The sequence below is a fragment of the Meriones unguiculatus genome, chromosome 7 (assembly GCF_030254825.1).
Source record: "Meriones unguiculatus strain TT.TT164.6M chromosome 7, Bangor_MerUng_6.1, whole genome shotgun sequence".
Lineage (NCBI taxonomy): Eukaryota > Metazoa > Chordata > Mammalia > Rodentia > Muridae > Meriones > Meriones unguiculatus.
This window is the reverse complement of record NC_083355.1, coordinates 116,431,408-116,455,516: the sequence shown is the minus strand read 5'-3', so window position 1 is coordinate 116,455,516 and position 24,109 is coordinate 116,431,408. Positions and strand designations below refer to the sequence as shown.

Genomic DNA, 24,109 nt, shown 5'->3' with positions numbered 1-24,109 from the left:
TCAGTCACAGGCACTCATGCGCACAAATACACACACAATTTAAAACATAATAAAAGGATTTTTAAATTAAATCCAAAAATAAAAAGTAAAAGAAGAATCCCCAGGATAAAAGGGTAACTTTTCACAATATTCATAATTAAAACCTATAAGTGTTCAACTGTCTTAGGACCAAGCTAAAACTATAGTCCATCCTTAATATGCATTGTCTTCAAGAATGCCACAGTTCTTATTCACACTCATAGTTTTAAAATGCCCAGAACATTAACTGAAATAGACAACTGCCATAACATGCATAACATAGCATGACATATATATAATAGCTGTAAATATACAAACCATCAATACAGCATATATATCATTCTATTCATCAAAACTGCTTTATCAATGACTAATTTCTATACAGTATCAGAGAATATTGTACACTACACCGAGTCTTAAATTTGAGACTCAAAATTATACTAATTTTATGTGCCAACTTGACTTGGCTAAGGGAAGTGTAGACAGCCGGTGAAATACCTTCAGCAGGGTAAATTCAAGGCCAGCCTGGTCCACACAGACCAGCCAGGTTACATAGTGAAACCGTGTCTCCAAAAAAAATAAATAAATAAAATAAAATAAATCAGAGGAGGGGCATGGAGAAATGGGGAAGATGTTTTTGTTTTATTTATTTGTTTACTTGCTTTTCCTAAAAGCCAGGAGTCGCTGGGAGTCTGAGCAGAGGGGCTGACTTGTGTTTTCTGGGAGCAGGAATGAGCTCTAGGTCTGCAATGGGAGCCCTGACCAGAGTGGGACTGGACAAGCGCCCTCGTGCTCAGGACCGTGCTACTAGTGGGTCAGATACACCCTGAAAGAGGCTGCGTACATACTGTGAATGACATGGCACTACTTCAAGTCACCTAGAAAAATAACTGGGGCTGGAGAGATGGCTCAGCAGTTTCCAGCACTGGCTGCTCTTCCAGAGGACCAGGCTTTCATTCCCGGCACCCACAGTGACTCACAACCATTTGTAGCTCCAGTTCCAGAATGTCTGACACCCTCTTCTGGCCTCTGAAGGCACTGCACACATATACACAGACATACATGAAGGAGGCAAACATCCATCCACAAAAAAAGAAAAAAAGACAACCATCAAACAGAAAATGACCCAATTATTCCATGCCTTCCATACTAAACAGCTTAATAAAGTTCTGATGCAAAAGTAACCCATTCACCGACTTTACACCACAGTTGATAAACTCTCCTGCTAATCTGGTTTTACCCTGATAAGCATCAAAACATAATTCTTAAAAGGGAATCACCTTATCTTGATACAAATATGTTCTTTAACTATATGCCAGTACAAGATACATTATAGAGAATGGCATTTAGTCTTTACTTCACTCTGAACAATTTCATGAGGAAGGGGGAAAATGAAATTTAAAGCAATGTAAGTAGCACAAACCAAATAGTAGATAATATGTTTTGTACTAGTAACTTCAAAGGAAAAAATACTCAGGGTGAACTGAGGTGGTAACTGAAGCTCTGTGAAGGTCAGGTGTGAGCAATGGTTTGAAGCCGGACAGATGCCCAGCAAGCGGATTAGAGAATAGATGGCCTCAAGAAGTCCTCTAAGGTCATTTAAGCCTCTGTTTAAAGGCCAGGTGCTGTGGCTTATGCCAGTAATCTATTTAAGAGGCTGAGGCAGGAGTGCAGTGGTGAATCTAAGCCACCTTGAGCTATGCAACGAGACCCTGATCAAAAATCAACAAATAAATCTCTGTTCAAAAGAATTATCCCAACCAGAAAGTCTTCCCTGATGCCCTCACCCAGCTGAAGGGGGCATTGCAAGAATGTTAAGGAACACAAGACAACCTGTGCTTACACACATTCTCTTCCCCTTAGAAGGGAGGGCAGCCCCAGGAAAGCAGGGACTAGACCTGTCTGGTGAGGGAGTCGCCCCCACCTCCTAACCCTCTAGAATCATAGGAGACATTAGTAAGCATCTGTTGAGCAACTGACCACCAACACATACAGGAGATGCAGCAGAATTTAATCAGAAAGTATTTAAAAATTGAAAAGAAAGGGGAAACTAGAACAAATTCAAAAAAGAGAAGGACCAAGGAAGAAAATGTTGATGAAAAGTGAGCTTAAAAAAACAAACAACAAAACTAGATTGGACAGCAGCTACAAATAAAAGAGAAAGAATACACATTTGAGAAGTCACTATATCTAATCTGGGGGTGGGGTGCAGCAGAGTGGCACGTGCTTTAATCCCAGCACTCAGGAGGCGGAGGCAGGTGGATCTCTATGAGTTTGACACCAGCCTGGTCCACATACCAAGTTTCAGGACAGCCAGTGCTACACAGTGAAAGCCTGTGTCAAAACAAAGCAAACCTGAGAGGCGGCAAGCGGGCACAGCAGTGTAGAGCAGATAGCTTGGCACTGGAGTGGGTTTACAGGGAAAGCTGGGTACCAGCCAGCGATGTAAGACTGAAGAGGGCCTAAGCAGAAGTCAGGTCTGTTCTCCTTTTCCAATGTGTGTGATATTTTTGTTACCTCATTCAGAGCAAGGAGCTTTTTAAAGAGTAACAAAGTTGTTCAAAGGAAAAAGTTGTATGATTTGGTACAATTTTAGTTTTTAATTTGGAAGGACACTCTGTCATGATAAACTTCACTCCCTTCTTTCTCCCGCTTTCACAGGCAATGCACTGTGAAAGCCTTCTCACTAAGGATAATGAATCCTGACGTCTGGCCTTTCCCAGACATAATAGGAACTGTAGCAAGACTACATGTCACTCTTGATCACACATGGCACACAGGCCTGATGTGAACAATGTCCATTATTCTTGGTTCATTGGGAAAAAAAGCAACAGAAGAAACAGAGTATAAAAGGAAAAGCTAGAATGTCATCACCTCACAGAAAACGGAGACACAAAAGACCTTTTATATTCTAGCCACCATTTGACAAGCGTCTAAACAGAAAAATGTACAACAAAGCCCAAGGCACACCAGCGCTCACCTAAGCAGTGCTTATAAAGGTTTCATCTGCACCCCTGAGACTTGAACTCTGTACGTAGCCATGGGTAACCTTGAGCCCTTCCCCCCTATCCCAAGTGCTGAGATTACTGGAATGTAATACTCCACCTGGTTTATGGGCAGAGCTCAGGGCTTCATACATGCCAGGCAAGCACTCTGCAATAAGCCACACCCCACCCTGTGTAATTCTATTTTGAATTTTGTTCTTTTCACGCCTCTGCTTTCACTGATAACTCACCACTGTCTTACCACCATGAACAGAGGTCATCAAATATACACTACAGTTCTCTACCAGGGTCCAGGGTGCTTCAGCTCCCTCCAGCATTTCAACTCACTTCAATAGACAGATTTGCTATTTTATAAGCAATGAATGAATGTAGAATGTAACATTTGCTAAGTACTCCACACATGACTGATGCTTTGCCCATTTTACTCAGTTACAGTAAGCTTTCACAGAGTATTATTTTGCATGTAGTCAAGTCTGATCTACTTTTCCTGCTTTCATTAGAGGGGACAGTGACCTGGCTTCCAAATGGCCTCAAAGTTAAGCTGAATAAAAGCAGTGTGGTTATTTTTAGAGCTCTACAGGCATAAAAATACAGCCTGGAACTGTGACCCACAGCTACGCACAGCAAAGCATCACACCATGCGACAATCTTTGCCTCAGCTAGTAGCATCTGTGGTGCCTCAGATGCCTGCTTTTCACTCCATTTCTAGAGACGCTGCAGCATGCATCTGGGACCAGCATCCATAGCTGCCAGCATCTTCTTCAAACAAAATAAGCTACATTCAAAAGGTAGACGATTATATGATTTGTGAAGATGAAAGGTTTACATATATGTGTTTCTTTTAGCTTAGTTACAGCAAGGAAAGTTAATGAGCATTCTCTCCAAATGAAGACAACAGAACCTTTTTGCTAACATAGAAAGTCGTTTGTTTCAAACACAGTTCCAGCGGGGAAGTGAGGAGACACATTTCTTCGCCAGAGGACACCTCCAGGAGAATGAGACCCTCCTGAGCGAAACAGCCTCACCTCCAATTCAAGCAACCTCTCTGGCAACATTCTCCCAAGAGCTGCGACTCGGCAGGTAAGCCTCATGCTTTCTGTACAAAGAGTGAGTCAAAGTGTTTTCCGACAGCACTTTTCAACACATTAATATTTTAAAGACCCCTAAAAACTTCTATTAGCAAGTGTTATTTTCAGAAATTGTTTAGTTGGTATTATTTGATTTCATTTAATTTCTGCTTTATTTTATGTAAGTATTTTCAAAGCTTGGATTTTAGCACTGACCTAAATAGAAACTGAAAGACTTTAATCCATGTTCTAATCTTATTTTGACCTGCATGTCTAACCAGTGAAAAATTCATGTACTTTTCTGCTAATATTAAAGAAAAAACATTCACTAATAAAAAACCATAAAAAATTAATGCAAGTAAACATTTAATATCTCCACAGCCTAAAAATGCCACTTTTTAGCTGGGTGAAATGGCCGAAAAATGATTCCTACAAACAAACACACTATGCTGGATCAGATGTAGTGACAAAGACTCTGCTTCGGGAATTAAAATGGCATCTAAAGGAGCGTGAGAGATTAACACAAGAGATCGAAAATGAACAAAAAGTTAAAAATACAGGCGTGGATTACAACTGGCTGAGAAACTACCAGAATCCTCATCCGACCATCCCAGCTACCGAGCAAAGACAGCTGGAAGTTCTCTGCTCACAACTGCAGCCTTGTCAAACCGGAGCTGTCCTCAGCAGGTAAAGTGCTGTGTTCTCCTCGTGTGTGTGTGTGTGTGTGTGTGTGTGTGTGTGTGTGTGTGTGTGTGCTCTGCTCCTCCTTTAAACTAGAAAGTGCCCATTACATAAATTCTTCAGTCACATTACTGAATGCCTACCTGGTAAAACCCTGTATCCCTCTGGAGAGCTTACTGGTAGAAATCTACTTTAATTACAATCAAAGTTTCTTCACTAGAAGCTCAATTATAATGCTTTTCTGTTACTCAAAAGGTAAGTACCTAGGACCCAATTACATAGGTAAGCTGCATTTGGGAGATGGAGTACAAAAAGAGAAATTTCTAAATATCCATCCCTGTATTCCCCTTAGATTTCGAGAACTCTTGGCAGAAAATGATGTACTTCCCTGGGAAATTGTCTACATCTTCAAGCAAGTTCTAAAAGACTTCCTCAGCAGCGCTGACAAAGAGGGTCATCGTGCTGGCCTGTGGGACTCTGTCACCTGTCCCCCAGCCCCTGCGCTACCAGACGAAAGCTCTGAGAGGCCAGACAAAGATGAAATACCCACGATTTCAAGCTATGTAGACAGAAATGCCAAGAACAGGTTCCCACCATGTTCACATAGAGTATGGAACCTGCCGTACTATGACCCACCAAGGTAAGGCGTTGCCAGGACCACGTTACAGTCAGAACACTTAGCATTAACAAGAGGGATCAGTAACATGACCCCAAGTTTCTTTGCTACAAGGTCAGAGGTTAAAATTCCTATGCTGCCAACCGGGTTTAAGCAGTATTTTTTCTAACCATTCTAAATACTCGATATTTTCATTGAAAAGTGTGCTTTTAACTAAAATGTTGTGTAAACGATTGAAGTATTTTCTTATACATGTCACAGAACTAATGAAATTTAATAAGAAGTTTGACATATTCTTTGTGAAACTTAATTAACCTTGACCTTTACTGAGAGCCCATGTGTAGAATAAATGATTAATGTGAACGTCTCCTTCAATGCAACACTGAAATGCTGTCAACATCCACTGCATGACATCACTCTTTGTGGGAACAAGGAAGGAGTCAGGAGCATGAAAACGGTCTTCAGTTTAAAAGCATAGCAGTGCATCCCCTGACGTTTTAAGAGAAGTTCACTAGTCATGGGAGGAGTTTGAGCTAGGCATGGAGGTCAGCCTGGAGGCAGGCAAGCTGACTCATGACAAAAGGGGGATGAAAATGCCCAGAGTACCAGAAAAGGCATACTTAAGCTCTGGCCAACATCCAACAAAGAGAAAAAAGAGAAAATGCCAAGCTCTTTCTGAGTTCTGACTCAGATCCACCAGAACCTCATAGCACCTCATGGGGACTGGTATGATCTGATTTCTAACCACGGTTAAACAAATCCAGGTTTTTATACCTCAAGTTGTTTCCTTTGCTAAATTTAGCAAAGGCAATCTCTGCGTTCACATGTGTTTTAAGTAGCCAACACCACTGGGGTGCTGTATTGAAAACAGTATGGACACAGTAGCTAAAACTTTTAGCTTGGAATAGAGAAAATAAGTTCATCCACAGAAAAACAGCTGTACAGTACTTTACACAGCACTCTCAAAGTTGTCATTACTAGCCAGACCAATCTGTTTAGCAGTGCTAAAGTAATTCTACAATCTGGGTACTATGTATTACCTCTCCTTTAATCCAAACCTTGTATATCTGAGCTGTTCTTGTCACCTGATGAAGGAGCAAACAGCTCAGACAAATTCAGTGCCTTGCCAAGTACAAGGTAACTAGCAGAGCTGGAATCACATCCAGACCCCAAGCCACCTTCTGCAGTCCAAATTCAAGTAACAGTTGACCATCTGACATGCCCTCCTGAACGCTTACAGGAAGCATAAAATCAACATGCTCAAAACCAAAGTCTCAGTAGGTTTGTTTGTTTCCTAAAAGAATAGAATTCAAGGGGTAGGGCAGCAAGAAAACAGCTCAGTTGGTAAAGTGCTTCCGTGTTAGCCTGTAGTCCTGAATTTAATGCCCAGAATCCACAAAAAACTGCTTGGCACAGTAGCATAAGCTCTAAAAGCAAATACAAGGAGGCAGAGGGCGTGGATCCCTGGGGTTTGCTGGCCAACCAGGCAGCCTACCCTACTCAGTAAGCTCCAGGCCAGTAAAAATAGGGCAGGTGAGATGGCTCAGCTGGTAAAGGCACTTGCCACCACACCTGACAACAGGGGTCTGATCCCTGGAATCCGGAAAATATAATGACAGAGATGACTCCTATGAGCTGTACTGATCTACACACATGTACCACAGCACACACACAAAACACACGGCACAATTCAAGCTCTTCCTCAACTAGCATTTTGTGTCAGTAGGTGACAGGACTACCCGCTCATCCAGTTATACAAGCCAGGATCTCAATCATTCTGGTTCCCTGGGGATGGGGAAAGATGAAAGACAGAAACACACACAAGTACAAGGATGACTGGTAATGCTGGTCTTTGGTTAACACAAATAACAAAAAAGGGAATACCAGAAGTGTTTGAAAAAGAAAAAAATGTTGAAACTGAGAAATTAGGAAAGAAGGCAAAGGAAGAATTCTTTAGCTGTGCAGATCACAGGAAACTTCTCTGAGAAGCAGACATAGAAACAGGCTCTGGTCACAGGAAAAAAAAAAAAAAACAAGAGGAGAGCAAAGAGAGAGCAGACCACACAGAAGAGCAAATGCAGAAGCTGCAAGGTAAGAGTGGGACGGGAGCCAACAGCACGAAACACAACAGTATGAGCAGACAGCTCCAGTAGATGATAGTAAACTGACCAGACAGCACCAGTAGATCACAGTAAACTGAGGCAAGTACTGCATGGAGTGACGCTCTGTAGGCCACAATTAAAAGTTCAAATTATGTCCAACAGCAGCACACTCCAGAAAGGCACTGTGTATTCAGCCTTAGGTGTAAGTGTTGGTGTGAGAATTTGTTCATTCTATAAATAGTAACTGAGCATTGGCCTCGTGCCAGGCATTCTTCTAGGTGCTAGAACAGAAAATCACAAGAAGTTAGACCAAAGATGGAAGGTTCTTGCAGTAACGCAAACAAGAGCCCTGGTTTCTTCCAGGATGGTAATGTGTGAACAACAAGCCACCCTCTTTCTTGGAAATGCATATGGTACAGTTGCCAGGATAATTCTCGTCTTTAACTCTCATTTGACTACACACTTACATATCCTCAAAAACATCCTAGAAGGAAATCAGCCATGGCCAGGAGAATAAGGTGTATCTTATGAGTCAGTCAAAGCGGGAGTGAATCAGAGAGCTGTCAGCCCCAAAGGCAAGAAACTCTGCTTCCAATCCTGGCACCTATTTCCTTCTTCCAAAGGAGCCATTCTTCATCATTTGTCAGAAGGACAAATGACTATCTGCGGTGCCTATCAGCATACCAAAGTGCGTGCTAGCCTCCAGGCCTGCCAAGCACCTGCCACTCTTTCCAGCTCTGCTCACCCAACCCGCTATCCTAAACTTCTCCAGACCATGGGCTTCCCCTGCCCTAGCTTCCCATTTCCACATAGCCCTGCCCATTTGGGCCACATGCTCTCTTGGCTCTCTCTCCTTTGACTTCCTCTCCTCGTCCTGCTCTCTTGCGTGTCCCTCTCCTCGAATGCCCTGGTCCAATCCGCTGACCATGTTTAGTCCACCACCTTCTCCCCTGCTCTGAGCCCCCCCCCCCCCCCGGCTGTATGCTCACTCGCACCTACAATAAGAGCCTTCCCTTCAACCACACCTGGGAGTGGCCGTGCCCCGTTTTATACAGGCACAACTCTTCTGTCTAGAAGAGAGAGCTGGCTGAGTGTAGCCACTTGAGACCTGGGACCTAGTAGGCATTTCATTCGTCCAAATCCCTGCATGTCTAGTATATGTCAGAGGCTGCACTCAATGCAGAACACAGTGATGATCTACCCTCAGGCTTAAAAGAAAAGCACACACATGCCCAGCCGTGGGGACTCGGGCCTGCTCGGGCCTGCAATCCCAGTGCCTGGGAGGCTGGGAAGGAAGAGTGCATGTCTAAGGTCATCTTATAGTTAAAACAAGAATGTGTCTCAAAAAAAGTCCCAAATGCACCTGCCCCCGACCGCCAGGCTAAGCAGGCCCTGCTGGCACAGTAGAGTGCTCAGAGGACCACCTGTAAGAATATACACTCATAAGAGCAAGCTCAGGAACTACAGTAGGCCGATGAAGAGACGATGTGGGAGTCCAGTGGCCTTCTGCCAACAGCACACTGACAGTGTGGAGGATAACTTGCTTTATTGAAGTACACCAATTAAAAAGAAAGAAAGAAAAAGGTCTGGGGCCAACAAGAGGGCTCAGAGGGTAAAGACACTTGTTTTCAACCCGACAAGCTGACTTCAATCCCAGAGCCCAGGCAGTACCAGGAGAGAACTCACTCCCTAGGTTAGCCTCTGGCTTCCACACGCATGCTGTGGTACACAAAGCACACAAAGACACGTGTGTATGCACATACCACACAATAAATAAACGTAAAAAAGCCAGTGTTAATTACACCAGCAAAATCCCTTTTTCCAAGACTAGACAGATGGCTCAGAGGCTCAGAGTACTGACTGCTCTTCCCCAGGTCCCAGGTTTGATTGCCAGCACCCACTTAGCAGTTTATAACCATTTATTGCTCGAGTTCCGTGGAAACCAGCACCCCATTCTGGCCTCCTCGCACTGGGCACTCACATGGTACAAACACATCCACGCAGGCAAACACTCATGCACATAAATTTTTCCATGTTTCACTTATGTTCACAGGCTGCAGCACACACCTCTGGGGAGTCAGAGCCCATCAGGGCTACTTGCCACAGGAAGTTAGACATGTCACTTTGCCAACCAAACCTGCTTTTCCCTTTACAAAATCATCACAGAGGGTTAACTCAAAAGCTCAACAACATTAAAGTGTTGACTGAAGGATTAAATAATGAAGCTGTGATTGGGCTGACGGCTGGCTACCTGCTGGGAACACTGCTCTCTAGATATGTCTGTTTAGAGGCCAGGAGGGCACTGCAGAAAAGCGCCATCTACACCAGCATTACTCAGAAAAGTGCAGCTAATAACTCATTAGGGAAGTTAAAATGATTATGGCAATCTGACCAGGTAATCTTACGCATGCCATATCTAATTTTTTAATGTACGTTTAACTTTTGTCACTTCAATGCTCTGCAAATTCACGTTCGTTTTAACAAGTCTTAGTCCATAAAGAATTGAAGAGTTTTAAGAATTGTTCCTTAGCAATTAAAATGACAACTGAATCTATGCTTTCAGTTTCTGACAGAGTCAATAAATATTTAGTGCCAGTATCAAAATAAATGTATTAAAACATTACATTTCCCCAGGGAGGCCTGAAGCACTCGTAGAATCTTAAATTGAGGCTTTGGTACAAAGTCATTTACTAGAGTAATTCAAAGAAATGAAGTGAAAAAAATATAAACAAAACCTGCACACACATACCATATACCCACATGGACACATACACCTAACACTAAAATTGAGCGAGGAGCCAGCATTCAAACTCCTTGCCATGTATCTGCATGCACGAGTGTGCTGAAAACTTAGGTCTCCACAGACGTCCCCAGCAGCTTTATTCCTAACTGCCAGAACTTGGGAAAAACCGAGATGTCTGTCAGTAGATAAATGATACATTCAGCCAGTGGAATCTCAAGCTCTGCTAAAAACACCATAAAAGTACACAACTTCAACTACATATTACTAAGTGGAAGCAGCCAGTCTCCGGGGCCACAGATTGTGTGGATTCAACCACACGGCGTCCTGGAGAAGGCAAAACATGGAAACAAACAAGAAGGACCCAAAAGTTGAGGAGCAGTAAAAACGGGCAGGCACGCTGATTTTTGCTGCCGATGATGCCAGGGTGGAAATGGATGTGCACGGTGTGTGAAACCACGCTGCGTGTGCGGTAACAGCAGTGGGAAGTGCAAAGGGAGAGGACGTTTGTTAATTCTGCACAATTAACCGACAATTAACTTCAACAGTCAGAGCGTGGGGAGTCGAGAGAAATGGGTCAGGGATTAAGAGTGTATAGCGGTGTTGCGGAGGACCCGAGTTCCATTCCCAGCACCCAGGTCAGGTGGCTCACTGCGGCCTAGAGGGTTTCACTCCATATAAACCTTTAGGAAGGAGGGCAGGCAGCGTCTGGGTCAACGAGATGCCTCTAGTTTGAGTAAAAGCACTTACCAGCAATCCTAACGACCCTAGTTCAATCCCAGGAGCCGACACAGTGGAAAAAGCTACTAACAAGGTCTCCTGGTACAAATATATACATACATATATACATACACATACACACACACACACACTGAATCCTTGCAATGAATTTGTTAAAGCAGTCTATGAACCTGGGGCTGGAGACAAACACCTATAATCTCAGGATTTGGGGAGACGCAGGCCTGAGGGTAAGGAATTCAAGCTTATCTATGGAGACATAACCAAGTGAAGGCAGGCTGGGCTACCCAAGACCCCGTTTCAAAATAAACAAAATCAGGCTGGGAATTAAACACACCGCCTAATTCCCGGGGTGCTCAGCTTCTTGCAGGTTTACTGGGGCTTGGGCTGGATGGTGCTCTCCACCTGCTTGCTGGCCCTCCTGGCCCCCAGCCCCAGGCTCCCTACCTCCCGAAGGCTGAAGCTGGCCGGGCCGGTGCTGTGGCCATGACTGGACCTGGAACCTGGGCCTGAGCCGCAGGGGCCTCGCTGGGGACCTCATCCGGGCGCTGTACCTCCTCCCGGGCCGCCTCGGCAGGAAAGGCGGGCGGCAAGCCCAGCAGCTCCACGTTGGTCACAGTCTTGCCTATGGTGAACCAGTCGTTTATCTGGTCGACTGTGAGCTTGCGCAACATCCTGGGTGCCCAGGAGCTGCCTCAACCGACCGACTCCAATGGTGGCAGAGTGTCAAGTAAAGCGCCCTCCCCAGCGCCGCAACGACCGTTCCAGAAGCCCCCACCCCTGCACCCTCGCAGAGGCCCTCCAATCAGAATGTGCCACGCAACAGGGTGGGGCCGGGCCCTGTGTGCACGTGGGGGCCTCGAGCCTCGTGCCCACAGAGATCTGTGGGCAACCACTGTCTCCCCGCAAGGCCTGCTGGGACAGCTGGAGTCAGGGGACCTGCAGAGGCCAGTGATTATGATTTGAAGTTGGAGTCGGCTTAGGTCGATGGATACTGATCGTATTTACTGCACTCACTTGATAGGCCATGTTTGCTTGATATCCCTGGGAGGCCCACCCTTTTCTGAAGGGAAATGGAGGAGGAGTAGACACGGGACTGGAGTGAGAGGAAGGAGGGGAAACTACAGTCGGGATGTAATATATTCGAGAAGAACGAATAAACAATTAAATATATATATATTTATTTATTTGCTGCACTCCCGCTGCGGGCCTGGCCGCAAGGACTTCCCACAGGACTAACCTCAGCTGGAGCTGGGCCACAAGCCGCAGAGATTATAGCTTTGTGCTACAGGGACAGCTGAGCAGTCGCTGAACCAAGGTCGCATTGCCCCTGAGTGGGCTAGTTCTTGGTGTTCTCACGTGACCCAAAGATCAAAGCTGAAGGGGACCACTTGAATCAGGCAATTTGTAAAAGGCTTGTAGGCCCTACGTCAGATCTCATGCGAAGACTCCTGGGTAGCTCCTGAGCCGTGGCCCTTGGAGCAGACTGGGCTTTTTCACGGAGCAGTTTGAGGCTCTGGGAGAACGGGGATGCGAACAGCTGACATCATTTAGCAATGAGGGATCTGTTAAACAGCATTCTCCATCAAGCAGGGGAAACAGCTTAAATTTCACCCACCTTTTAGCCTCAACATGAAGCACTGGGCACTTTGAATAAATCTCGTGGGACAGCCCATAAACATTTTGAAACTTTCAAAGATGTGTTATGGGTTTTGTTTTGTTTTGTTTACTTGAAATTACATTTAAAGCTTATTGACCTGGTTAGAAATTTGTCTTCAAATAATTTACTATGATGCTCTTTCTGGTGGCTCACGGCTGTAATACTAGCACTTGGGAGGCTGAGACAGAAGAATTGCTGGGAGTTTGCAGCCTGAGAAACACAGTAAGAAATTATCTCAAAAAAAAAAAAAAGAACTAAAATAAAATATTCTTTTTGAAATCTTAAACCTGATTCAGCTCTCAGGACCCTCTTTGCAATCCTGCTAGTGACTGGAGACCCTAAAGAGCTTTTGTTCATGGTTCACGTCTATCCACAGTGGATTACATTCAAGAAAGGTTTTGTGTATTTGAGTGATTTTCCGATGTCAGTTTGGCACAGTCTAGAGTTATGTGAGGGAGTCTTAACTGAGGAACTGCCCAGATCAAACTGGCTTGTGGCCATGTTTGTCAGAGATTGTCTTGATTGATGATGGTGAGATCCCAGCCCACTGTGGGTGGCTCCATTCCTAGGCAGGTGGAGCTGAGCATAAGCCAGTAAGCAGTTTCTCTCCCACCCCATTCCCGCCTCTGTTCCTGCCTGAAGTCCCTTCCTTAACTTTCCTCAGTGAAAGATTGTGACTTTTAAGTGTAAGCTGAAATAAAACCTCCCCCCACACACACACAAGTTGCTTTAATCCAAATGTTTTATTGCAGGGACAGTGATCAGAGTAAGACAATATTGATTAATTTAAAATAGCACTTTTTAAAAACTCATTTGATGTCAGAAGATATTATTTATGAAAATCACTATATTTTCCCAAAAGCTCGTGTGTACAAGTAACACTTTTTAAAGTTTTATACTTTTATTTACATGTATGTGCGTGTGTATGCTATGTGTGAGTGCGGTGTCCACAGGGGCCAGAAGAGGACAACAGATCCTCCTGGAATTGGGGATACAGGCGGCTTCACGCTGCCCAGCATGGGGACTGGGAACCATACTCTGGTATTCTTCAAGAGCAGCCATTGCTCTTACCTGCCGAATCATCTCTCCAGCCCCAGAGTGACACGCAGAAATTTTCGACAGTCTCTTAGTGTCTAGCTAAATGGCAGACTGCAGTTTTTCTGTCTCTGTGTTGATACTATATGATGTCACAAGTCTCTCAGCCTCTGGAAAATTCCATGATGCACATGAGAGAATTCTAGCAAGAAAAGGCAAATCTTTCTATTGTGATGAAAAGACTTCTGGTCTTCCTAGGCCTTATGAGCCAGGGGGATCAACTCCCTCACATAACAGACTTTCCAAGTGTTGCATGCAGCTCATTTAATTGAAAGCCCCCTTCCTTTCAAGGCAGTGCTATGGTCATTGCTCTTCATTCTTTCCTGAATCCCTTCCCTTCCATCTGAACTCACTTTTCTCTCCCCTCAATGACTTTACTGCAGACCTGTTAGTAATTATGCCTTGGTTTTTTGGGTTTTTTTTTTGTTTGCTCTTTTTTTATTTTATTATTTTTTTTATCAGTTACATTTTATTAACTCTGTATCCCAGCCGTGTCCCGATCCCTCATTCCCTCCAAGTCCCTCCCTCCCTCCCTCATCTCCACCGTGCCCCTTTCCAAGTCCACTGATAGGGGGGACCTCCTCCCCATTCATCTGATCCTGTTTTATCAGGTATCTTCAGGACTGGCTGCAAAGCCCTCCTCTGTGGCCTAACAGGACTGCTCCTCCCTTCAGGGGTAGGGAGACCAAAGAGCCAGTCATTGAGTTCCTGTTAGAAATAGTCCTTGTTCCCCTCATTTTGGGAAACCAATTGGTTACTGAGCTACCACAGGCTACATCTGAGTGGAGGTTCTAGGTTATATCCATACATGGTCCTTGGTTGAATGTCAGTCTCAGAAAAGACCCTGTGCCCAGATATACTTGGTCCTTGTGGAGCTCCTATCCTTTCCCCATCAGACTAACTCCCCTTCTTTCTTATGATTCCCTGTACTATGCCTTGGTTTTCAACTTGTTCAAATTTTTGCCTTTATTAATGCTAATTTTCCTGTAAATAGAATCCTGGATGGGCAATTATTTAACAGCATTCTTAGGTATTAGGATCTTTTCCTTTGGTAATGCTAGGAATAGAAGCAAGGGTCCTCACACATAGTAAGCGAACACCCTTTCACTGAGCTACAACCTTAGCCCTAGTCTTTAGTTTTATTATGTGGCTTCCAGATGTTTCAGTTCTCTGTCTGCTTTGTTTCAGGAAGACTTTTTGAGCCTTTGATTTTCTTTTTAATCCCTTTGGAAAATTCTCAGCCAGCTCTTAGCAATTCAAATATTTCTCCCCAGCTCCCTGTTGGTTTCTTTCTAAGACCCAATTAGCTGTGTGGCCAGGGGTAAAGCTCAGTTGTAGAGCTCACGTCTTGTTCGAGGCCCCAGGCTCATCTCCAGTACCGTGAGAGAGAGAAGCTCTATATGGTGGCTTGCCCCTGTAATTCTAGCACTTGCAAGACTAAGGCAGGAGAATTGTCAGGAGTTTGAGGCCATACATATACACAGGCAAAACTTATACATAAAATAATAGCAATTTTAAATTAAAACAACAAAGGGCTAGCTAAATGGTTCAGTGGGTAAAGGTGCCTGACAACTTGAGTTTGATGCCTAGGACCTCCACATGGCACTTGTGATATTTTCCCTACTCACATCCACATAATTTTTGTTTGTTTTTTGAGACAGGGTTTCTCTGTGTAGCGTTGGCTGTCTTGGACTTGCTTTATAGACCAGGCTGGCCTCAGTAATAAATATTTTTAAAGGGAATCATAGAAAATGAAGGAGTGTATCTGGACTTTGCTATTTTGTGGGTTCTTTTTTCTTCCATTATTTCAGCCCTTTAACACTAGATACAGGAGAAAAAAGAGAGGAAAGGTGACATTATCATTAGACACTTTCCTGTTGACTAGGGATATCACATTTCCTGTTGACTTCGGGACACGTCTGAGCTCCACATCAGGATATCTAATTTCTTCTTGTCTCTTCTCTGCGTGCCACTGCTTAACCACAACCAACAGCAACTCACCTAGTGACGCACTAGATTGATATACCGTCTGAAAAGTCCCCAGAATTCCAAAGTGCAGCTGGTAAATACGCCTCTGCTAAAGCACAAGGCAAATCACAGTCAGCTGCTGCAGAGCAGCCCAGGGCCCCACACCTGCCACTAAAACGAAAACATATTCTTATAATTCTGTTTTTTAAAAGAAACCAAATTCCAGAATTCTCACTGCCAGGGAGGGAAACAACACTGCTGCACTGAGCTGAAAAGGATGGGCTTTCTTTCCGTGTGATGATTTGTCTTCTCTTATTGGGCTGTATTTTTTTATTAGTTTCACCTGTTTTCTGCCATTGGTCATTTCTAAACACAGTTTGTTTTAATCCAATAGCTTGATTTGTTTTTCCAGTTTCTGCTGAGATTTGAGTATTCCCTTAAACAGAAGTATGGTGCTAAAGAGATGCCTCAGTGATTCAGGGCACTTGCTGCTCTTCCAAAAGACCCAAGATCAATTCCCAGCACCAACATGGTAGAACACAACTATCCATAATCCCAGTTGCAGGATATCCAATGTCCTCTTCTGACATTTGTGGGCAAACAGGCACACACTTGGTGCACAGACATAGTTGTAAGCAAAACACTTGTGTCGTGACAATTTTGAAATTTTGGTTTCCTCAAAAACACAGAACTATTGTAAGAATGTATTTTTGCTTTAATCCATGGTGGAGGGTATGTGGGGATGTTTCAGATTGTCCATGGCAGTTGACTGTGATTTGCCTCATGCTCTGGCAGCAGCGTGATCTTGTCAGCTGCAGATAGTTTCTGTGATTTGTATAATGTTTGGGATTCTGGGGACTTTTCAGAGGGTAGATGAATGTGAGGGCCCTGAGAAGCGGGGTCAGTGGTTGTTGGTCATTGAGAGAGATTGGTTGGTTGCAGTTTGTCAGTCGCCATGGTCAAGGAAGAAACAAAAGGAAAGAAATTAGATTTAGGAATTTTCCTAATTTCTCTCTCCCCTCTATCCTTGTTTCTCCCCTATCTAGTGTTAAGGAATGAAACTAACAGCAAGAAAAAGGGGGAAAAAAGGAGCCCACAATGTAGATAAGACCAGGTACACACTCATACACATAAAAATAAATCTTTCTTAAAAACTAAAAGCAAGAACAACTTTTGTTCATTTGCTTTGTTTTTGTTTTTAGAAACAGTGTCTCATGTAGCCTAGGATGGTCTTAAAACCCTGATCATCTGCCTCCACTTTCCAAGTGCTGGGATTGTATGTGTACCACACAAAGCTTGCATGCTTATTAAAAAACAAAAACAAACAAACACTATTATGTCGAGTCCCTGGAATTTCTGCAGTCTTTACCTCATTCTACAAAATCTTTTAAGGATGATTAGTATGCACAGAATCGCTGCTTAATCAAATATGTAGAGCAAAAACTGGCAATATTAGAGGAAATAGCAAGAAGTGTCAAAAGCCTGACATAGTGCAGGCCTTTAATCCCAGTGTTCAGGAGCCAGAGGCAGGCAAACTTCTGAGTTCAAGGCCAGCCTGGTCTACATAACAAGTTCCAGGCTACACAGAAAAACCCTGTCTCAAAAAACAACCAAGTAAAGAAGGTTTCCTTTTTCTATGTTTCCTTTGGTGTTTTGTTTGTCTGGGGTTGGGGGAGTGTGACAGTCTAAGTAGCCCCACCCTTTTTCAAACTCAAGAGATCCACACCCCCACACCCTACACCCCAACACCCACGTGCCTCTGCCTCCCAAGTGCCGGGGAATTAAAGACCTGAGCTACTGGGCTAGGCCTTTGCTTTAGTTTTTTTGTTTTGTTTTGTTTTGTTTTCTTTGTTTGTTTGTTTTCTGAGATAAGTTCTCACTGTGTAGCCCCGGCTGTCCTGGAACTCATTCTAGATTAAGTTAGCCTCAAACTCACAAGAGACCCTCCTGCCTCTGCCTCTTGAGTGCTGGGATTAAGGGCATGCGCCACCATGCCTGGCTTTTGATTTAGGTTTTGGGACCAAGTCTCACACTGTAGTCCAGGTGGGCCTGAAAGTCAAATCTATGGCTCGCCGCTGCTTCTGCCTCATGAGTGCTGGGATTAAAGGCATAACCCCTGCAAAAAAATAAAAAAATTAAAAAAAAAAAGGCTTTTTGTTTGTTTTCTTTATGGTCAATTTGTCTGGATTATCTACCTCCCTGGTGTCAGCATTGAAAGTCTCGTGTCCCCGGAAACCCACCAACCCTGGGAAAGCTGGACAGTCAGCTTTATGACACCTGGAGACACGGTAGACTCCGCCCAGCAACTCCCAGTTTTGACCAACCTCCACCTAAGCTTGCAGCACCCGCGTGACCACCGGGGGCGCTGTGGTGCGCAGGCGCGAAAAACCCGGCAGCCGGCTTCTGCTCCCTCCGCTCCTTCCGCTTTCCCAGCAGGCCCCGCGCGGCGCATGCGTGCTTTGTGACCTTTCACTGTTGTGGAATCTGGTGTGGCCTGTGGCCTTGATCCTGCGGAGGTAAGAGCGGGACGTGGGCGTCTTGCTGTGTTCCCAACAGCTTGCACTGAAGAGGGGCCAGGACGGGTGCGGTGGGGCCACGGTAGGTCGGGAACGCAGGCAAGGGACTCTGGGATCCACGCTGACCTTGGGTCAGCCCCTGCGCCGCGGACTGCACGGAGGGCTCACGGGGTTCCCCCGACTGCCTCAGGGAAAAGTAAGTGCCCGGCTCAGTCCTCCAGACCGCCAGGAGGGCGTCCCGGACTCAGTCACGCAGACTGCGGGAGTGCACGGCGGTCAAGTCCTCTAGACTGCAAGGGTTTTTCTGGAGTTAGTCTCCCTGGTTGTGTGGGGGCAGGGGTTGTCAGCCCCTCGGACTATTGAGGGTCTGCAAGGGTGTGCTCTTGAGATCCATTCTTTATACTGATAGAGGGATTACTCCCCAAGACTTCGAGGGAGAACGCCTAGTATCCTAGAAGGGGCTGTCCAGGGACCAGGTGCTAGTGGAGGCCAACGGCAGCCAGCGTTATACCCGGGCATTGACACATGGGTGGACCCGTGTAACTAGGCTTTGGCAAAGGAGCATGCCACCGTTAACTGTGAGTATCCTGTTACCTACCCAGGTTACTCGGCTAGTTAGTGATACAGCCAGAATCCAAGCCAAGAAGCGTCACTTCTTCCCTTTAGGCCACAGGTTTCTTTCAAGTTGGGCTTTGGCACGGGGGTGTTGGAAATTGTATGAAACCGCATTATAAACCTAAGACTAACATGTCCTCTCTTTCCAATGTACTGCCTGGTGATAGCCTGTTAATATATATATGTATATATATTGCTGTAGTTTTCAAAAGCTTTGCAGGCGTAACCAGTCTCAATAAACAGCCATTTGACCTTCCAGTAGGATGAGCTGTTAGAGAATCTGGGGTTCTAAAACCAACAGCTGGGAAATAAGGTTGGTCAGAGAGACTTCCGTGGGAAGAATAGAGGACTCACTGAATACTGGATACAGATCACTTGTCTAGCCAAAAATACAGCAACACTGGCCAAACGGGCAGTCTGGGGGCCAGAGATGAAAAGGGGAAATGCCTCCACTCTGCCAGGGACCCATGGTAATTTAGAATAAGGATACTGCCAGGGTCCCTAGATCCTGAACAGATACCAAGGTAAGTGTCTCCACATCCTTCACTCTTTCCCTCTAGACCGTCATGTGATACCACATCTCCCCCCCCACACACACACACCCGGGGAAGAGGGGAGGGGTTGGAAGAGGTTGAGACAGGGTTCTCTGTAATGCTCTGGCTGTCTTGGAACTTGTAGATAGCCAGGCTGGCCTCAAGTTAAGAAAGATCTGCCTGCCTCTACTTTCCAAGCTCTAGGTTTAAAGGTGTGAGCCACCATCGTACTGACCTTGATACCACCTCTTAACCCAGCCTGTGAGACAAAATCTCTTTTAAGTCCTTTCTTAGAATCCTGGTGGCCTAGGAATTGTTGTTTTCTGTTGAGTTTTTATAACAATTCCTTGTTATTGATTTGATCATTTACTGAGTGCTTATTCTGCACCAGGGGCCATACTGGATCCTTTGTTGTTGTTGTTGTTGTTTGGTGGCGGGGGGGGGGGGGTTAAGACAGGTTCTCCCTGTGTAACCCTGGCTGTCTTGGAACTCATTCTGTAGACCAAGCTGACCTTGACCTCGAAAGATCTACCTGCCTCCTGAGTGCTAGGACTAAAAGCATACACCACCACTGCCTTGCTAGGTCTTTCTGTATTTCCAGAGCCCTGTGGAGCAAGTAGGAAGAGAACAGAACTGGGAGCCTCAGGTCCTCTACAATACTTTCTTGGCCCTTGTCTGTCCCACAAAGATGCCCCTCTACTCACTCAGTGACTTGAGATTCTTCAGGCCCAGCTCTTCAGAGGCCACCTCCAAATGCTATCCCATGCAGGACAGTCCTGTGAGAGCAGGAAACTTAAGGACAGATATACCATCTGGGCGAAGATAATAGCCACACCCTACTAGCCAACTCTCTGAACTAGCTAACCTTCAGAACCTTGGCTTCAATTCATTCCTATAGGAAAGATCGGGAAGCAAGCCATAGAGGCAGTTTCCTGTAGTGATCAGTGATTTGGTATAATCTAGAATATGCACACTGTGTGACTGGTGCCCTTGAAGGTCAAAGACTCCCTGCAACTGGAGTTACATTACAGATGTTTCTGGGACAGGAACCTGTTGAGCCATTTCCACCCCAGGGAACATCCTAAATGGTGTACCCATCTTCCCTGCTTCCCTAGTTGAACAATAACATATATAACCAGCACTTGTGACAGGATGCTAGGCACTGCACTCATTTAACATATACTAAGGGTCATAGCAACCCCTTGAGGTGGAGCTGCTTTTAACCGTTATATGAGTGAGGCTATCTAAATTAGTGGGTGAAAACAGGGCAGCTACCCTTCTCCCCATCCATCTTCAAGTTCATTATCCGTGCTTCTGCTGAAGATTCTTCTCCAGGCAGCCTGCCTCTTCCTTCCACTCACACATGTGCCCTTCATTTTTGCTGAATGAATATGGCCCAGGTGTCAGTAGTTCAAGGACAGCCACTAGCCTTTGACTACAGTGAGCTTTTCACAGATCTAGTACTATAAAATGACATTCTGTTGTGGAACACCAGGGAATGCGGCAAAGTAGAATTCTGTGTGCAGTAGTGGTATAGAGCAGGGCCCTTCAAAGAAAGAAGATACTGACTGTGGCCCAGCTGTTTCCAAGTCAAATGAGAAGGACTCAGAGATGGATATTCTGGGCAGCCATTGGACAGACTACTGTTGAATTCATCAGATGTTTAAGCCCCGAGTTGAGAATGAGGGTATCTAGTTTGGAATCTGTAGTTAATGGTAACAAAAACCAGAAACATTACTTTGAGGGTATTTATCCAGCAACCTTAGAACTGAGTAACTAGAGATAAAGTATTAATTTAACAGGCCTGGTACTCATGTTTGTGTGCTTGTTTTAGGGGGGTTTTGTTTGGTTGGTTTGTGGGTTTTGTTTTGTTCCCAAGACAGGTTTTCTCTGTGTAACCTTGGCTGTCCTGGACTCACTTTGTAGACCAGGCTGGCCTCAAACTCAAAGAGATCCGCCTGCCTCTACCTCCCAGAGTGCTGGAATTACAGGTGTGTGCCACCATGCTCCAATTGTTTTTCAACCTGAAATGCTAATAATGCTAAAAGGAATGTTTCCACCCAAAGGTCAAAAAAGAGTGATGTGTGACTTGGGGCCATGCCGCTTTGGTGGCAGATAGGCTTGTGGGGCAGCCTGCAGCAAGATGGGTAGGGGTTTCAGGAGTTTAGGGAGCACCACAGAGCCTGTGGGGAATAGAATACCATACTTGTTGGGTAGAAGTGATGAAAATACCTGGTCACTTGGGAATATAGCAGCAATTATCTTAATGTTTATCACTTCTTTTTCAGATGCTTCAAAGCCTTATTAAGAATGTCTGGATCCCCATGAAACCCTACTATACCCAGGTTTACCAGGAAATTTGGGTAGGAATGGGGTTAACGACTTTCCTCTTTTATAAAATCAGGAAAGCTGGTAGGTTTATGCTTTTATTTCTTTTAATTGGCAGGAGGAAATGTCTTCAGAAAAAAAAAGAATCACAGTATCTATTAAGGAACTGTGGCTTTGTAAAATATTATTTTCCTGTGTATATAAATACGTATGTGTGTGTGTGTACACATGCCTTAGCACCTGTACAGAAGTGTGCAGTTGGTTCTCCTTCTGTTTGTGTGTGAGTCGCAGGGATTGAACTTGGGTCACAGGCTTGTACAGCAAAGCCCCTTTACTTGCTGAGCCATCTGGCTGGCCCAGAACCATCACCTTAGATGTCCATCGACAAATGAATGGATAAAGAGAATATGGAATAAAGTAGCTGAAATAGCCCTTGTTGGAAGAGTTTAGACTGAAAAAATGGTAAATCCATAAATAAATATACATATATATATATATACACACACACACTTTGCAGGAAAATGAAGTAAAGATTGCCCTGCTTAATGAGATGAGCCCGACTGAGATAAATATTACAGGTTTTTCTCATGCACAGTCTACTTACCAACACATAAACAGCTGATATGAAAGTAGAGAGAGGCTGTTGCAGGCAGGAAGAGACAGATGGGAAAGGGAGATGAAAACAAATGAGGAAAATGAAGAAGAGAGCGTGAGCAGGGCATGCCCGAGGGTGTGCATACATATTCTAGTGAGACCTACTTCGTATGCTAATTTTGGAAAAAGAACTGGCTGTCACACAGCCATAACTCTGAAAGCATGCTGGAATGCTTTACCCAGCCTGTGAAGCTCTGCAGTCATGTGTTGATTTTGATTGTTAATTGACTGTATCTGTAAGGCACTGGTGTAACTGAATTTTCCTTTGTTTTAGATAAAAGAAGTAAAGCTTTGAAAGGTAAGATTTCTGCCTTTTGGAATTGGTAGTGGGGTGTGTGTGAAAAGAGCATCATAGTTTTTCCAATCAAGTTATATGATTCCTGAGTTGAAACTGACACCTGGTTCAGTGATTCAACAGATCCAGTGGAATGGAAGTACTAAAGATCAGGAAGTTTGCAGTTACTTGTTAAGCAAAACAGTGTGCACTCTTTTGGATAAATGACAATGACAGAAAACAAGTCGCTTTTTTTATCACCACTAGGAAAGCATCTGCTAAGTTTGTGCCCTAGCACTGAGTGTCTTGATTCTGTTTCTCTGGTGGCAGTGATGCTATGGTCATTCTTGACTTACCCAAGCCCAGGCCTGGCACCTGAGCTTTGGGCAGGAGACCTTTGTCTTCCCCTGCCTGTGAACGGCTGCATCGGGACACTTGTGCAAACCTGGATCCCTGCCGAGGGTCACACGGAAGTGTTCCCCACCCCGTCCTGGGTGGGTGGGTGGGATGTATTGGGACAGGAGCTGATTTTGTTTTTGAGGCAGGGTTTCTCTATATAGTCTTAGCTGACCTGGACTCACTATGTTAATCTCGGCTGGACCAACAGCTCAGAGATCCTCTTGCCTCTGCCTCCCAAGTGTTGGAATAAAGGTGTGCACACGGTGCCCAGTCCCCATTCTGCTTTGTAGCATTGAAAATGAACATTTGCATTTTCTGACTTGTTACTTTAATCAGTAAACTACTTTCTGTTCTTGCTTCCTAAATTGTATCATTGTGTTCCTCTCCTTGAAAGGCTCCAGTTCTGCATCTGCCCATGGCCATCATTAACTGCTCCCTGAGTGGACTCAAGATGAATCGTGTAGACTAAGCTTAAGCAAGCTGTGTTATATGGAAACACGGAACATCGCTGTACGCTTGTCTAAGTGCCACTTACAATGTGGCATTAATAAATGTTTGTGAGAAGCACCGCTCCCTGTGGGTACTACTGTCCACCTCCCTGCATAGGTCCTCGTGGTGCTGTGGCTCCATGAGAGCCCCTGAGCCACCCTCTGAAGGAGGCCTGAGGAATGAGAGGCAGGGCGTGCTGCCGGAAGGTTGCTTGCTAGGATTGAGGTACTAACTTTGATTCCAGTAGTCAGTAACATCTGTTAAATGGTTTTGCTTCTTTGGGAAAGATGTTAATTATTTTAAAGGGCAACTTAAATTTTTTACTAGAGTCAATAAGATCAGGGAAGAACACACACACACACACACACCAGTAATCCCACTGAATCAGGGAGAATCACAAATTCATGAGTTCAAGGCCAGCTTTGGTTACTGAAAACCCTGTCTGGGGGAAAAAATATTTTAAAAAATATGAATAAGTGGAAAAGAGTTGGAAGGATGACTTTGAAGAGCACTTTCTGTTCTTAGCACCTTCTTCAGGCAGCTTACAAATACCTGCTTACAGACACCCTCTTAGGGCACCCATGTACATATAACAGCCATTACCCATTACA

At 44.7% G+C, this 24,109-nt stretch overlaps 3 protein-coding genes across 5 annotated transcripts in view; 2 read left to right on the top strand and 1 right to left on the bottom strand.

Annotated features, from left to right (window-relative positions):
- The window catches only part of Tdrd9 (tudor domain containing 9), an 88,262-nt gene extending 76,621 nt beyond the window's left edge, over positions 1-11,641 (bottom strand). Inside the window, exon 1 of the mRNA XM_060388248.1 lies at positions 11,415-11,641. Within this exon, the coding sequence (XP_060244231.1) occupies positions 11,415-11,641 (227 nt within the window). The remainder of the gene's footprint in view (positions 1-11,414) is intronic.
- Rd3l (RD3 like) lies at positions 3,674-5,741 on the top strand. 2 transcript variants are annotated; one of them, XM_060388453.1, is made up of 4 exons: positions 3,674-3,811; positions 3,964-4,103; positions 4,472-4,777; positions 5,124-5,741. In XM_060388453.1, exons 3-4 carry the CDS (start codon positions 4,479-4,481, stop codon positions 5,413-5,415), a joined length of 591 nt encoding a protein of 196 aa, XP_060244436.1. In that variant the 5' UTR covers positions 3,674-3,811; positions 3,964-4,103; positions 4,472-4,478; the 3' UTR covers positions 5,416-5,741. The 2 variants fall into 2 exon arrangements, with proteins under 2 accessions (XP_060244436.1, XP_021517584.2); XM_021661909.2 differs by lacking the exon at positions 3,674-3,811 and having other exon boundaries at positions 3,823-4,103.
- Positions 11,642-18,053: 6,412 nt separating the features above from the next.
- Atp5mj (ATP synthase membrane subunit j) lies at positions 18,054-23,576 on the top strand. Of its 2 annotated transcripts, none has more exons than XM_021655954.2 (4): positions 18,054-18,206; positions 21,643-21,766; positions 22,611-22,634; positions 23,404-23,576. In XM_021655954.2, exons 2-4 carry the CDS (start codon positions 21,643-21,645, stop codon positions 23,436-23,438), a joined length of 183 nt encoding a protein of 60 aa, XP_021511629.1. In that variant the 5' UTR covers positions 18,054-18,206; the 3' UTR covers positions 23,439-23,576. The 2 variants fall into 2 exon arrangements, with proteins under 2 accessions (XP_021511629.1, XP_060244229.1); XM_060388246.1 differs by lacking the exon at positions 18,054-18,206 and adding an exon at positions 18,224-18,402.
- Positions 23,577-24,109: the final 533 nt, after the last annotated feature.

Coding starts and splice junctions, on each gene's coding strand:
- Rd3l (XM_060388453.1), top strand. CDS start 4,479: ATGCCACTTTTTAGCTGGGTGAAATGGCCGAAAAATGATTCCTACAAA. Junction 4,778..5,123: donor ACCGGAGCTGTCCTCAGCAG/GTAAAGTGCTGT, acceptor TATTCCCCTTAG/ATTTCGAGAACTCTTGGCAG.
- Atp5mj (XM_021655954.2), top strand. CDS start 21,643: ATGCTTCAAAGCCTTATTAAGAATGTCTGGATCCCCATGAAACCCTAC. Junction 21,767..22,610: donor TTATAAAATCAGGAAAGCTG/GTAGGTTTATGC, acceptor CCTTTGTTTTAG/ATAAAAGAAGTAAAGCTTTG. Junction 22,635..23,403: donor AAGAAGTAAAGCTTTGAAAG/GTAAGATTTCTG, acceptor TCTCCTTGAAAG/GCTCCAGTTCTGCATCTGCC.